Raw genomic sequence first — 16325 nt, 5'->3', positions numbered from 1 at the left:
AGGCAGTCATGTTTGAGTGCTTTGGAGCTGCCTGAGGATTGCCACAGCGCTTGGGCAATGGCGCGAGCGGCCGGGAGGGGAACTCCAGCCTCCGCAGGTCGCTGAGGAACGAGCGGTCTCCTGCCAGACCGCAAATCCCTAACGAGCGCAGCCAGGCAGGGCTGTTTTCGGCAGGAAAACATGAGTTTGTCAAAAACAAACCTCTCTGCAGGAGCCCTGGGATGAAATTGCGTGCCATATTCCTCGGTTTATTGCCTCCCGGGCCTTAGCCGTTGTCAGGATATTTTGGCTAATATTTGACAGCCCGAGCATTCGTCCCTGAACACTCTCAGCAGGACAATATTTGCCGACCGCTCCCCTCCAGCCCTGTAGAAGAGCATTTGCAATGGATCTTTGAAGCAGGTGCCTTTTCTCTGTAGCCATTTGAATTCAGACCAGCAGCCATCCAAAGGGTATCTGTATGAAGAGCAACAGCGTGCGCCACACACGGTGGATTGTTGTTGCCTCCCAGTCTAGCTGTGCTCTGAAAACTAAAGCCATGATACATTACACATCACTGATCTTTAAGATAAATAAATTTTTAAAGGATTGTCCCTTCAACAGTGACAGGAATAAGGCATAATTCTCCCAAATTATTGTATAGCTAGATTTTTTTGAGTGTTCTGAAAATAGGGGATTAAGACAGGGAAGGCAGCAGAAAAACAGAGCTTTGTTTGTTTAGAAGTTAAATTTTTGATGGGCTTGCTGTATTGTAAAATGAATACTGGTCTAAGTCATTGCAGGATATCTGCAATAGGTTTGGAAAGGATCCTTTCACATATGGAAATCTACAAATATAAATGGAGGTTGCAGTTCCAGCTAAGATAAAAAATGCCTGCTACTTCTCCTCCTGAGATTCTACTGCTTATTGCTTAGAACTTTGCCAAATCTGAATGATTTGGATCACAACGTTCTGTGACAGATGTTTGTGTAAGTCTGGATGTTTCAGGGAATTCTCAGTGTGTTTTTTCCTAAGAATAAGATGCAGGAAATTCAAGCTGGTTTGGGATACCAAATCTAATAATAATATTATTGAAAAGAATATTCTTTGGGCTAAAGTATTTTGCAAAGGTGAACAAACACATTGTGTTTGGTAAAGTGCAAGTTATGATTTGTGTGTTTGGGAAGAGACTGCCAGCCTTCTGGCACAGAACAAACACAGCCCTGATTGTACTTGGAGCTCTTCCTGAACCATGACTAGCAGTGGCATCCCAGCACACCACCAACTCAGCTTGAGCAGTGCTTAAGAAGTGTTTCCTTTTACCTTAGCATTCCCTCTGCTGTGTGTGCTATCCTGAACAGAGCCATAATAACAGGCAGAAATGACCTCTCTGAACACAGCAGTGCTGACCTATTTCAGATCTTGTGAAGGGCATGCTCCATTTTTCTGCCACTTCTTTAACCAGTTCAAGTCAAGCATCAGTGTCCATGGCAAGTTACTATTTCAACAAGGAGTTTCAGCTGTGCCTCATTTTGCTGTTGTCCCATGTTATTTACTTCTCAGGGAATTCTCTCTCCATGAGGAAGAAGCCAGCAGTGATGACATTCCTATTGAAAAGCTTTGTGAAAATATTTACTGAGAGATAGCCCAACCATTCAGGATGGTTGTTTCGCCATGCTCCTGATTACCTCAGTCAAATCCACTTTTTAATTTCATCACTGGCAGTGGAGAAAATCTTTACAAGAATCACCCCTTGATGCTGTTTTGTTCTTATTCCTATGCAAGTCTGTTCATCTCCACGTGGATTATGAGGCAATGTTAATAACTAAATGCCTATGAGCATTCCATAGCTGGATCCTACTTATCTGCAACAAATGCCCAAGCGGTAGCTATGGCTTGTATGTTAGCCAGGAATGCAAAGACAGAAGAGTGGGTTTGTCCATAAATGAGATATTCCCCATTACTTCTGATTATTCATGCATCTAGGTTAGTAATTTTTTAAAGTGTTGTTTTGTCCAGAAACTGGAATCTCTAATCACTGCTTATATACTACAAAAAAAAGGATATTTTCCCATATATATATAAGTATATACTTCTTAGGCTTGATTTTTCTCAGCTTGATTGAACTCAGTGCTCTTGAAATCAGTCTATCAGGCTTGATTTAAATTTCTCAGCTTTAGCAGCAACTATTTGGACCATTCACTGCAGTTACTTTCAGAGAGGAATGTAAATCACCTGGCAAGGATGCATGAAGCCTTCAAAACACAAATGATGAAGGAAAGCAATGAGTGTAACTTGATCAGAAAATACAAGATTAATAAAATATGCATGGAATGTTGATTCATTTGCACTAATTAGAGATTTAAGGGATGTGAAGAATAAATAGGTTCCTTAGATGCTCTAAGGGGACAAATAACAACAGAGCTATGAATTGCTGCAATTCTTATTTTCCTTGCACTGTCAGCCCACTCCAGTTCCCTCATGAGGAAGCTATAGTTATTCTTCATGTGCACTGAACACCATGTGCTTACAAGTACATTGTTCTGTCAATCCTGTGGTACCTGCTCTCTCGTCTGGTAACTCACCCATTCCTCGGTATCTGCAGCTATTTTTGTCACTGCTGGACATGTCTGAGGGACTACTGCTCCAGTCAGCTTATACAAACAAAGGCAAGAAAGAATCATGTTTTGCCTGCAACTGAAATGCAAAACATGTCACATTTTTAATGCACCTTTTGTCATAGTCATCACTTAACACATTACCCAAATCTTGGTTTACACCTGCAAAGACAAACAGGGAAAAGACATGACATGATATTTGTCATCCTAAACCATAGGATCTCCATGCCAAAACACCAGCCAGGCCTCTTTAAGGGAGAGTGAACCAAATGAAGAGTTGGTGACAGAAGTTCATTAAATCAGGTAAAGGTGTAAAGATTAAAAAATGTGTGTCTGACTTTATTCTTGCACATAATTTCAGATAATAAATACACATTTTAAAAAACTCATTGAAATATATTGTATTAAATCCACAAATTCTGGGCAAACAAACTTTCCTATGAGTACATACTTCCCCCATGTAACCAAAAGACATGCTCCATGTAGTACAGAATCTTTTACAAAATTATTAGGCTATCAGAATATAGACGTGTTTTAGCCTTTCTTCCTCTGAGAGCTAACTAATTGTCAGCACTGAGTAGAATTTTCCCTTATAGAATAAACTCAGTTTTTGTCAACTCTCTATTTTCTTTTTAGTCCTTGTGTCTAATTTCTCCCCCTGGAATCTGTTCTAGGATTCAGACAAACATGTTTCAGATGTTTGTAAAGGGCGCAGGATGAATCCAGAGCCTCCTTTTTGCAGTCACAAATGCCTTTCCGGACCAAGAGCCCGTGGCACAAGTGAGCTCACCTTTTCCTAAGCCTTTCCAAAAGGCACTCACAGGCCATGCACACTGCTGAGCCCAATGCCACAGAGGCTTCCTAAATGACTGCACCTAAGGGGTTGGTAAAATAAACCTGTGGAAGACACAGGAGAATGCAAATAAGTCTTTCATTCCATGCCAGAGCTGGGATGTCAGGCCATTTTGTCTTTCCACAGAGCCATTACACAAAAGCCCTCAGCCTTCAAGGAGTCTTCAACCCTTGTTCAGACATTCAGGGTGTCAGCCAAAGCATATGATAACCACACATGTTTGCATAGCATCTTTTTTCTACATAGCTGGTTAAATTACAGAATTTTGCACAGAGAAATTGAATGAAGCTGTTAAAATAGAAAATACGTATTTTTGTATAGAATGTTAAATGTTAAAAATACAATTTTGAAATGCCAAACACATGTACTTTTTCCTTAGTTATCATTAAACTAATAATAGTTGCTCGTATTCTTATATTTAACTCAGAAAGGTATGTCCTTAACAAATTGCAAGGCTATCTAATACAACTGGATATCAAATTTCAGACAAAAACATTTGCCATCATGCAATAGTGACCAGCAGTTAAGGCAGATAAGGACTCTAATTCATTATCTCACAGAACCATTGTGTAACTCCAGAGACATTGAAGAGCACAAAAAATTTGCACTAAGATAAGGATGACAAATACAAACATAAAAGGACTTGTGAACTGAAGTGAGGAACTGTGAAAATTAATTCTTATGAGCACTGAAATGAAAATATGCCCCATAGGAACAGAAGCATTTGTTCTCAAACTCAGTGCTCTCTTGCAAGAGGATTTAAAAAATCTATGAATACTTAAGAGAAAGAAAACTCACCCTGATTTTCCTACATTTATAATGCATGACTAGTGTTAAACATATTTTTGCCCATATGGAAAGAACAAGCAAATAGAAATGCTAGAGACACAGAGATACATGCTATTTCCTTTTTTAAAAAGTAATATTCTTCCTCAGGTTAAAGAATAGGATACCCCAAGGCAATCTCCATGCTACTGATGCATAAAATCACAAAAGATGTACCTGTAAATCAACAAACATTTTATTTCCAAGGAAAAACAGTAACATCATTAGTTCAGGGAAATTCAGGGGTCATTTGAATTAAAGACCAAATACCAACTGACTTCAGTGACAAGAGGAAATGGCTTTTGGGGTTAAACCATCAAGTTCTTGGAGACGTAAGAACGGAATCAGTTACTCAGCAGGTAAGGAAGTAGAAAAATTAATTGTAAATATTCTTTAATACATTGTTAGAAATAGACTGTACTGTTCCTAAACGTTATGAGTAGTGAGTTTTAAGATAGATGGGTTTAGATAGAGTTTTGAGATATTAAAAGAGGGAGTATCAGTGTGAAAAAATCCCAAAATAAAGAAAGAATTTGGAGCTCTGTGTGTGGGGAGGGTGGTTGTAAGGCAAGACAGTACTAGTTTAATTCCTTGTTATGTGTATTGCATGGTGGTGGTTTTTTTAGCATGATTAAACCCTTATTTAAGGCAGGGCAGGAAGAGTTTGGCAGTAGATCTTGCAGATAAAGAGAGCTGCTCTGCTCTGGGAAGTGGAGCGGGACCTGAAAGCAGTGGAAGAATACTGGGTTTGCTCTTCAGCAAAATAAAAAACCACAGCATGTGAGTAATCTGATCTTCAGTCATCAAAGTATGTATTCAAGTCATTCTCAGAATAATGATGGGATTACTCACAGGGGGAAGGTTAAGTGCTTTTGCTGAACTCATATCTGGCCAGAAGCCACAGTATTCTATGCAGGTCTTTCTGGAGGTTTTCCCTGCAAACACTGGAACACCCACAGAACTGTAAGAAGCATGAAGACTCCTTTCTGCTTTCTATGTAATTATCTCAGAGAGACTCCCTAAACTTAAATTTACTGATTTTGCTTCAGAGCATGCTTCAGAGCATGTTGATCCTCATATAGGTATTATTTTCTCCTAATACCAGGACCAAATTCTAGGACAGTGCAGTGAAGAATAAAATCTTTTATAAGGGGATATAAACCATTATTCTGGTTTCAGAAATCATTGAAACTAATAAAATTGTGCAAATATAATTTAAAAAATGTAGCCATTAATTTCTACAGCATATAGAATATCTACTAATATAGATTTCTTTTGGGCTGGGTACATGGCAAAGATCAAGGAAGACTTGTTTTGATGAGATCATGCCATGAGAATAGGGCCCTAAGAGGGAAAAACACTGATTTCAAACCAGGGAGGACTGAATTCACACAACCCAGGCAAGAGAGGGCTGTCTGAACCTCAACAGCAGATGTTCCTGTGCTGCTCCCCTCAATCCAAGGGTGGTCAAGCAACGGAGATGCAGATCCTCAGACAAGGAAGAGAGGTCTAGAGATAGACTGAAAAAGGAGAGGTGGGAGAAAGCCATAAAAGAAACAGCCAGAATGATGCATTCCTATCTATCAGTTTTCTATGGTCCAGAGTCATAAGGCAGAACCATTGCACCAACAATAAGTGTTGATGCACATGAGGTGTAGCAGCAGTGGGATGTTTTGACACTTTGACTAAAACTACCGTCTTTGAAATTCTATATTTCTAACTGGTTAGATATAATAAGGAAAAAATGAATTACAGACATCTAATCTAGGAGAAAAATGGTGAGTGGAAACCGTTTCTACCAAAAATGAATAACTAAATCCACTTCTCTGCAGAGAGCCTGAATAAAAGCCATATGCCATTTATTCTTTTCCACTGAGGACTACGAAGACCTTGCTGGAGGCATTTGGCAATGTTCTAGTCTAGCTCTTAGAAGTTATGAAAAATCTGATGCTAGATCTAATCTTAAATAAGTGAGAAAGGGTGCACTGAAATAATAGTCTGGAATGAATATGACTTTAAATGGGATCAGGCAGTTTGGTTTAATCTAAACTAAAACAGCAGTAGATCCAGTGAACTTTTTTTATTCCTAAACCCCTAATAAAAATACACTTGCCATTCAACAGAATGAATATACAAACTATTTGCACATTTTGCAAACTTAGTATTATTTTTTCAGTCAGAAGCTGTGCCATAGAATACTTTCCTTTTGTTAGCAATGGCACCATTTCTAGTAGAAAACTTGAAAGAAAAAGAAAAAGAATAAATTACTTTAAAATTACTGACATGACCTGATGCAATGATATTCTTGAATTTTCTCTTGAATTGTAGCGGAGTTTACTGTGTTCTGAAGTCTCAAGCCTGTAACTGACAGCTGCAACAGGAAGAGACCAGGCAGGGCACTTTGTTGTAGGTTGACAAATCTAACTGCAGAAAATGTGAAGCAAAGAATTGGCTTTTTTTTTTACATACATGTAATCAGGTAGGTTCCGACATTTAGAGAAATCATTCCAACTGGTCACAGCAAGTCAGACAGGTGTTTTAAAGTCTGGGTAAGTTAGATAAGGGATCTAGAAATCCTATCAAATTTTCTGCAGTAAGTCAGTCACTTTGAAAAGGTTTCATACAATTGCTCTATTGAAAAGGGAAGACAGAATACAAAGTAAAAGGCACAGATGTTATAGAACAGTCACATTTCTTGAATACACAGATCATATAAATTAGATAGTGATTAAAATTGGGAACAGCCATTTTGCTACTGCTTTATTTGTCAGTGCTGACTCTTTCTTGACCAAACATCTCTATCTTTTCTAATGCTGCACCACTATGTGCTGGAGGAGGAGTCTTTTCTGAACAGCTTTTCTTGTTTCTTCCCATTTCTGTAGCTTCCACCAAAGTATTAGTCAATGGTTTTCCCAGTGTTTCTGGAAGCATTATGGTTAAGATTCCACTCAGAAGAGCCATGATTCCAACAAGCAACTGGAAGAAATAAACAGTAGCTGTAAAGGTAAATAAGTCTTTCAAGCTAACAATAGTTTTGATCTTGCTTGAAAGTAAATCTAAAATAAAGCACAAAGAACTGCAAAGCAAAGATCATAATTCTGAAATGTTGCCTGTATAAAAGATCTACCTTTTTTGTTGCATAAATGAAAAGATTATGCAGCAGAATTAATGAATGAGCAAGTGAAGTGTTTTATTCACAAGGGATCAGTACAGTGCAAGCAGGAATAATTCTGTTTGAGTAAACAACACATATTACCTTCATTCAGCATTTCAGCATCAGGAGTGTATTTAAGAACTGATTCTAGGATTGCATACATTTTTTTTACAGGCATGTTTGCAGAGCTACAATTTCCCTGCCGCCTGTAATCTCAGTTCACACTCCAGCTCCTGTGTACCTGTACCTGTGTGCTTGTTCCTTCTCCACACAGCCAGATTGGAATTTCTCAATATGGCTCATTGGCCCAGAGCCACAGAAGTGCACATCTGTGCTCAGGAGAGCTCGTCAGCATCTGCTAACTCTCAACAGGAATACTTTGCTAAATTCAGTTTCAAAGAACTGTCAGGAGTGCAGGCATCTACTGCCATTTGCACTGGGATCACTGGATTTTGGATTTGTCCATGGTGTACACAATTCCACATCAGCAGCATAAGTGGTGCAAGGATCAGGATGTGGGGTCAGTAGAGAAATACTCCCTTGTTCCAGGAATATCTACACTTTCCATTCACATTCCCTTCACACAGACATTTCTATGTCTTGTTCAATGACAACAATTCCCACTTTGCTCCTCTGAGTACAGAACAGCATTAAACCCCTGACAGTCCTCCAACACCAGGTTATAAATGACCTAATTCCCTCCTGATAGAAAAGCTTTCACACAGAACATCATGCCTGGTCTCAGTGTTTTTCCATTCTGTGACTGTGAACTTTGATGCTGTATTATCTTTATCTTGCCCTGTGCTGATTCTGAAGTCTGTCCTTTGTTTAATGCATTCTTTCCAAGGGTGAGAGAGAACATTTGAAATCACTGTGCCTATGTCTCTCACACAGAGCTTGAGACAAGAGCTGCCCAGCTACCATCTGCAGCTAAGCCAGACTTTAAGTCAGAAAGGTGCTTTAAAATCAGAATAACCTTGAACAGTGCTATTTGCCTGTCCATGCACCATGCTGGTTTTGCTTCTCTTCCCTTCCAAAAAAAAGGACAGTTTGTTTCATGTATTCTTTTGAGAAGCAAAATGCACTGTTGCATACCCTCCTTTTTGTATTTGCAATAAATATAGAGCCAGACAAAAAAAAATACTGTTAAATACTACAAACTACAGTGAAAATAAAAGTAATGGTCTTACCATGAAAGTTAAAAAAAGTTTTAAAATCTTAGCAGTAACAGGACTAGAGGAAATGGCACAAATTGAGTGAGATCCTTTTAGACATGTATGTGGCAAGAGTGATACTTAAAAATACATTCCAAAATAATAAAATCTCATCTCTGAGTGTCAAATTTCTTCTCTACTATTCAGACATGATTTTCTGCCATGGAAAGACAGGATAAATTGACACATGGCAGCTATTCCACAATATCCTCTTTTATGTACACCCTTTAGTCTGTCAGAAGTTTATAACTGAGGATATTGGGGTCTGTAAAGGATATTGAATCTTAGGGACACCCATAAATTTGGAGTGTATGAGAACTGGGTCACTAGTGATACTCAAAAGAACAAGCTTAAAGTAACACTGTATGCTTTGAATATGCGTGTCTTTTCTCTTTTCGTTATTCTTTTTAGACACTTGGCATTCTTCTCATGTTTTCCCTCCTCATGAACCTACCTCTCATTCCCCTGAGAACTCTCACTATTCTGTAAGTGTACACACCACCATCCTTCCTGCCTTTTCATCTCAGCTCTCATAACTCTATTTCATCCCATGATAGTTTCCTTTTTTTTTTCCTTCTCTATGTGAAAGCTGCTGCATGCTGAGTAATTGAGTACATTTCCCTCCCTGACGCTCGAACCCTTTTCCAGTATTTCCTACAACAGACAGAGTATGAAATAATTAAGTCACAGTGTATTAATTCAAGGACATCTACCTTTTCAAGGGCAGTAGCCACAGTTATCAATGAAGGGACTCACATTTAGTAAAAGCAGCTCTTTTGCAGTCTTGGCACACTTCTTCATAAGTCATCTGACATAATTTAACCCTTTGCTTGCGCACTACAAATGTATCCATTTTGTATGTATGTATTTACTATTTTAAATACACAATTCAGTATCAGAAAATGTTCTGATACGGTCAAATGCTTATGTGTACAAATAAAGTGTATTTGTGTTATTGTACAAGGTATTTAAGTACGTTTAAGTATGTTGAAGTTAATTTGAAAGATATACATGGTTAAATGTATTGTATTTTCAGGGTATTAATTTGAAATCTGACTTTTTGCTTAGTCAAATTCTTAGAGTGTTCCCAACACTTCAGTACAACCAGCAACTTCTAACAGATACCATAGAAACCTTCAGAAAATATTTATCATAATTTTTCTTATGTCCTCTTCCTTTTCTGGAGCAACATTTATAATTCTGCAGTGATCTAAGACTAGAACTTGATATATATATACTCCAGAACAAAAGATAATTTGAATTAAATATACCTACAAAATAATGCCTTTACTTCTGAGAACAAATTATTATTATAGTCTGCTATTTATATTTATATTCATATTTATATTTATATTCACATCTGATGGCTCTAATCCAATCTAAAATGTGATCTTATCGACAAAATTCCTACTTCAACAAAAAAGGTTATATTTCGACATGAAAAACCAATAGTATTTGACAGAGGGTTTGTTATTTATTAACATCAGTGTGGGTTTTTCAAATTTCTAATTTATGTTTTTTCTGAGAGAAAAATCAACCCTGTTAAAGAGCTATTGCAACATAATTCTTAACAGCTGCGAAACAGAAATAGGTTGTATAAGGAGCAGTTGTTTTACTGCACATTTTCTATAAAGTTGTCACATGAAAAACATACTTGGCAAGTTATTCAATTTATAGACTTATTGAAGATTTATAGGCACTCAAGATGCTTGCAGTACTCACAGGTGGCATAGCTGTGCATGAGGCAGAGTGCCAAACAAACAGCAGTAGTAACTGTTCAACAGTGTGTGGTGTTTGCAATAGAGCAGGGTGATCTGTATCAGTTTACTTACAAATGTAATCCATTTGATTTCACTTCCATTCCAAAACACTTACTTGACCTGAGACTTGGCAAGCTATGCTCCAACTCAAGGCAAGCCTATTTAATAAACTGACAAATGCTCTATAACAGGAGCTAATAATGGAAACGTTCACTGTGAACTACTACTCAACTCTACAAAAACTCTGGATAACTTTTGTACCCTGAGAGTTGTTCATAGCTGAAATAATTCCTGTGTTTATATTGCCATTTGCACTGCTCTCCAAAACATCTGAGCACTCCCCCAGCTGTGGTTTAACTGCAGCACTTCTGCACAGATAAGTCTTATTTCAGACAGTAAAGGCAAAATGCTGACAAGAGGAAAAGAGAAATGTTCTCCCATGACCACTCTGCTGTGCAAATGTTTCTTTGTCTTTCCTGGGATCATATCTTGATGGAGACGTTGTTAAGAAAGAAAACATTTTTAGGAACTGGAAGAAATAAATTAATTTGTGGTCTCCTTCATCCATCCTTGGTAGTTTTCATCGAAGACAACCAAAAGTAATTAATTTAAATAATTAAATGAGCTCACAATAATTCTCTGAAACAATCTATAAATAAAGATTTTTTTAGTTGCCAAATCAAAGGGACACAATGTCCTTGTTTAGGAAACTCCACTATGGTGGATAAAATTTGACTAGAGAATCCAGGTTAAAGACACATCCCATTACACTTTCAATTTCTGACATGTATAATCTACATATAACAGCAGTGACCTAGTCACAGTGAATTCTAAGGGGTTTTTGAAAGAATTTAAACTATTTTAAATCATTAATAAACATTTCTTTACTTAAAGCTTAAATACAGATTTTGTAATTCATCCGGTTTTACATATATAGGCATAATTTATCCTTCAGGAGAAAAAATGGATTGAATTGCTGCAGGATTTCTAAGCAGGAAATGCTTCATAACAGAAATGTAATGAAGAAATGTGATTCATGTGTGAGCAGGGAACACATAAAGTATTTTGTCCAAAGTGGATCTACTGCATAATGCCCAAAGTACAAAAAGGAATGGTCCCACCTCTCTTTTTTGGGGCAACTGGTGGTAAAAGACAAAACGTAATGGCAACCTGACCTGGGTCTGCTGCTTGTCTCATTAATTGTTTCATTCTGTTCTGGTGAAAAACACACAACAGGAGCTTTGGGACAGGTGTGGAGAACAAATACAGTAAGCATAACACCTTGATATTTTGGGAGGCTATTCCAAAGATGCATCCCAAAGAAGCTGTGGAAAATGTTAAGGCATGATTTAAAAAAAATCCAGCTACCTGTGGTGACTTCAGGAATGGAAGAACTATGCCTTTGCAAAAAAGTGAAACTAAATCAGGAGCATGGTCAAAAACTGCTGGGCCTTCAAAAAAGTCTGGACTATGATACTTCCTAAATGTTACATGGTAAATGCAGAATATCTTTATCAATTTTATGCTGGGATTCAGAGCATAAATATTTTTCTGTCTTGCATCACAAAAACTTTTCTGAGTATTTTAATGATTCAAAGTCTCTCTTTTTCTTTAGCAGCATATTTTTAACAATATGAGGCTACTAGTCTTTGGGACTTGAAAATTTCAAACTAGAATGGTTTACTCGATTTTCTTTTTGAAATACATGTTCAGCTTTTGGTTCCTTTGTCACAGGAAAAACATACTTAGTAAGTTACTAAAGAGGAAAGAAAGTCACACATATGCCTTTTCCAAAACCATTCACCATTGAAATAAATACCTACAAGTGGCATGAAAATCCAGATACTTCTCAGATAGACACAGAAAGGAGCAACCACACTTCCTACACGGCACATCATGCTTCCACTTCCAACAGCAAGTGATCTACACAGAAAAGAATTTGAGTAAGAATTCTGGCCGTTAAAGGAAACAATTAGAAACGCACAGACGCTTAAAACATCAGTAAGATTCGTGTCTTTAAGCAATTCTACTAAGAAGCTGTTGCTATGCCAATGTAAATTTATATCGTAGTGAAATTCAGCTGCTTCGGTAATTAAGATTAAAAATATAATTCTCATTCAGCACAGATCACGGGATGAATAACCAGGACTTATAAGAAAGACATAAAAAATGTTTAAGAAAGTATTGGGTAGTCTTCTAGTTCCGCAATGGAACCTATCAATGCACATGGAATGCAAAATAAATAAAGAACTATGGTACAGCCAAACTCCACACAGCTCTGAGGCAGCTGAAGAACTCATCCCATCCCAAGTCTTTCAGATCACCACCAGTGATGCCAAGAGCTGCTGGATCTTGTATAGAATAACAAATTAATTAATGAAAATTAATTAATTAATGAAAAAGACATGACTGGCAAAAGTTCTTACCTTACTATTGTTGGGTACAGTTCTGCCGTGTAGAGATATATAAGGCCAAATGCCACACCTATGGAAAATTTTCCAGCCATATTTGCTAAGATAATTAATATATTGAAATCCTATTGAAAGAGAGCACAAATAAATATATCACCAGAAAATTATATCACCCTTCCAAACATAATTTACATTCTTCAAAAGTTGTGACCCTTCAAACAATAAGCAATACTCATTGCTTTCTTTTTAAAATTGCTCAGTAAGTTACTAGTTTCCACATCACTTTTTACCAGTCCTGGTTCACTGAAGCTCTGGGAGCGTTTATATGTGACTCCAGCAATGACATTGAAACTTGTACTGAAAATACAGAAATCTATCTTAGACTGGCAGCTGCAACTTAAAACCAGCCTTTAATTAACTATTCTATGATTTAGAAAGAGCAGCTGCATCTACTGACTTAAGAGCCTTTAAAATCAATTTCTGCTGAAGGAACACTTCCAACCATACGTGACTAACCTGAGGTATGAACATAATTAAAACACAGATCAGTGCACTTAAAATAAGGAACGGAATGAGTGTGTTTCTCCTTCCCAGTTTGTCCATCGCAACGCAAGCAATGATATAGCAAGGCAACTCCACAGCACCTGTCAGTATGAAATTATCTCAGTTTAAGTCATAATTGCACATATTCATCTCATAACTGTAACTTCCTCTTTATGAGGAATTTATCTGATCTACGGGCTAGTAAACAAGTAAAGTCTAAAGATAACCAGTGTGTTGGGCTAGTTCATTTGGTTACAGAAAGTGTGACAGAAGGCAGAGAACAGCCTAAAATACAGAAGTGGGAGTGGAGAAGGACAAGGGAAACAAGTTTCACAGCAGAGAGCAGCTCCCGTTCTCTTTGGGGTGGAAAATTACAGAAAAGAGCAAGGCCACAGTTCTGTTTCTACGACACTGACACTTTTGTCAGAAAGCTCTACACTTGCTGCTCTTCTCCTTGAGGTATTTTCACATTAACAGCTCAAGTGTGCCCACAGGGAATATTGCTAGTGTCACACTGATACACCTCTCAGGATTTGCCAGCTTCCATCTGGACAGGGAATGGTAGCCACAGGTGCCTCCCCCAGCATCAGCTCAAAATTATCTCAAAGTAAAAGGCAAGAAAGGTCTGTCCACATCCAGTTTTCTGAGTAAGCCCCACTAATACAGAGTGCAGTTCCAGCTTTCTCCCTTCTCCCTAAAAAAAGAGGGCTTACAACATCCCAGTCGTAATACAGATCATCCTGTCCTAATGTTCCTTTCCAGAGAAAAACTTCTGCTGCTCTAAAGGTCCTGGCATTTGGCTAGACCTGTCTGCACTGTGTAAACATGATCTGCCCCTAGACAAATAATACTGAGCCAAAGCCAGTTTGGACACGTTTTAAGCCAATTTGCTCTGGAAGAATGCTATTATGTCCAATGTAAAATCAAGGAAGAACATAAGATACAGCCCTGAACAGCCTGGATTCCTTTATTAAATACATATAGCATGTCAATACACCTGTAACATCAGGAAATAATATTTTGGTGTTGTGTTGGAAAAAGCAAGTTGTAATTATTCGGTGTGTGTTAGTCTGCTAAAATATTTTTAGAAGAGGTGGGTACAGTGTACAATAGCAGTTTATTTATCTGTGCAATACCAGCACCCACTCTTCAACACATCAGTCTAACAATACACTGTAACACATGACAAAACAAACTGCAATAATGAGAGCCCCAGTCCTGCTGTGAGCCTGTGTGCACGATCAGTCACATTCACTTCACTGAGAGTACTCAGCTGCACAAAGCAAAGCACATGATTTAATTCTTCACTGGCTCAGAGCTGCAAGTCTGATCTAGAGTCTTCTGAAGCCAGTGGAATATTTCCACTGATGTTAACAAACTTTGGATCAGGTCTTGAATGCACTGAGCTGTCTTTATAAACAACTTACATGCCAGAGAAAGATTACAGCCAGAATGATAAAATTAAAAGAGTATTACCATTTAATTAAAAATACACTTCTGAGAAAATGAAAATTACTCTTCCTTCTGACAATTATGACTATGTTTTCTACACAGACAAACTCAATATATCATGACTGTAAGTGATAAAAGGAATATTTTTTCTCCCATTTTCCTAGTTTGTACCTTTAACAGAGCTGTGTGAATTTTGTGTTGCTTGTCTGCTTCCCCTGGTGTTTGTGCAGATCTGCTATAAATTTCCAAGGCAAAGAGCATACAAGCCAGAATATGGTTTTACAATCAGAAAGACAGACAGAGAAGAATTCTGTTCACCAACAAATTCTAATTTTTTTTTTCCTCAGGTACAGTGAAATTTGGAGTGAATGATACTGTGTTAGTCAACTTTATGAAAAGTTAGCATGAAACTTTTCAAACAAGGTTCACAACTGAATGAACAAAGTAAAAAATTGGCTGTCAAATCTATAGGCATTTTTAAATGTTATGTTCCAGTTCTGTCATTAACAGAATAAGGTACAAGAATATTTACCTATGAGAAAGAGATTTAAATATTCATTGCCTCCTAGACTGACAGAACTGAGGGAGAAGACGTAGTACCCCAAGCTCCCAGTGAACCAGATCAGCCAGACTGTGATGGTCCTTCTTGCAATTTGCCAATTACAAAACAGGTCTAAGATGTTGTGCTTCTTTGCTGAGGACGTATCATCATCACCCGTTCTGCCACTGGCTAGGTCGTCTTGTTGGACTGAGCACAGTTCAGAAACTTTGCAGGGAGTGCTGACTTTATTCCATCTTGCCATTGTATCAATCACTTTTTGTGCATCTTCATATCTTTCCTCTGACAGTAGCCAAAAAGGTGTTTCTGGGAGCATCCAGCAGCACAAGACAAAGGGAAGAGTTGCTATGGAGAGAAATATCTGATAGACCCACCAGGTCCGAACCAAAAATCCCACGAGTGCCACAATCATAATTCCCATAGCAAAAAAAGCATGGACATGCATAGAAGCCCAGGTTCGTGCTTTAATGCCAACAAATTCAGTCACATAAACAAAAGCCACAACCAGATAGCCACTTGAAACCTGGGAGGGTGGGAGAGAGAAAAGAAAAAAAAAAAACCAGAGTGAGATGTGTTTCCACTCTCCCAGTGCACCAGCAGTAAAAACAAAGAGCTAACAATGTTCTACATCTGTGTATGCTAAATTGTCACCGCGCTGGCCTGTCTCACACTGACAGAAAAAAAGGCAACCATGAAAACGAATCAGCTGCAGAAAAAATTCACTCAAACCTTCCGACTGCATGGACACTATTTTAAAATGGAAGTGAATTAGGATGCTTCTCTGTAGTGGGGGACAGCCAGCAAGAGACACCTGTGAAGAAACTTAATTTGCTGATGTCATTAAGCCCTTCTCCTCCAAAAATCAGGTCCCTTAATGACATCACAAACTGGATGCTTGGGAAAGAGAGGTCCCCTGAAGTAATTGTCACTTCTGAAAATCTTGATCTTGGCTTTTA

At 38.0% G+C, this 16325-nt stretch overlaps 1 protein-coding gene across 2 annotated transcripts in view; it reads right to left on the bottom strand.

Annotated features, from left to right (window-relative positions):
* Positions 1-2320: 2320 nt before the first annotated feature.
* SLC22A16 (solute carrier family 22 member 16) overlaps positions 2321-16325 on the bottom strand; it is a 35653-nt gene continuing 21648 nt past the window's right edge. For both annotated transcript variants that reach the window (XM_041414890.1, XM_041414891.1), the window contains 5 exons: positions 15343-15892; positions 13332-13459; positions 12831-12940; positions 12228-12327; positions 2321-7252 (listed from right to left, as the gene is read on the bottom strand). In XM_041414890.1, coding sequence (XP_041270824.1) covers positions 7037-7252; positions 12228-12327; positions 12831-12940; positions 13332-13459; positions 15343-15892 — 1104 coding nt within the window. In that variant the 3' untranslated portion in view covers positions 2321-7036. The remainder of the gene's footprint in view (positions 7253-12227; positions 12328-12830; positions 12941-13331; positions 13460-15342; positions 15893-16325) is intronic.

This window comes from Onychostruthus taczanowskii, unplaced genomic scaffold (genome assembly GCF_017590055.1).
Source record: "Onychostruthus taczanowskii isolate IOZ18803 unplaced genomic scaffold, ASM1759005v1 scaffold48, whole genome shotgun sequence".
NCBI lineage: Eukaryota > Metazoa > Chordata > Aves > Passeriformes > Passeridae > Onychostruthus > Onychostruthus taczanowskii.
This window is presented reverse-complemented; position numbering and strand designations above follow the sequence as displayed.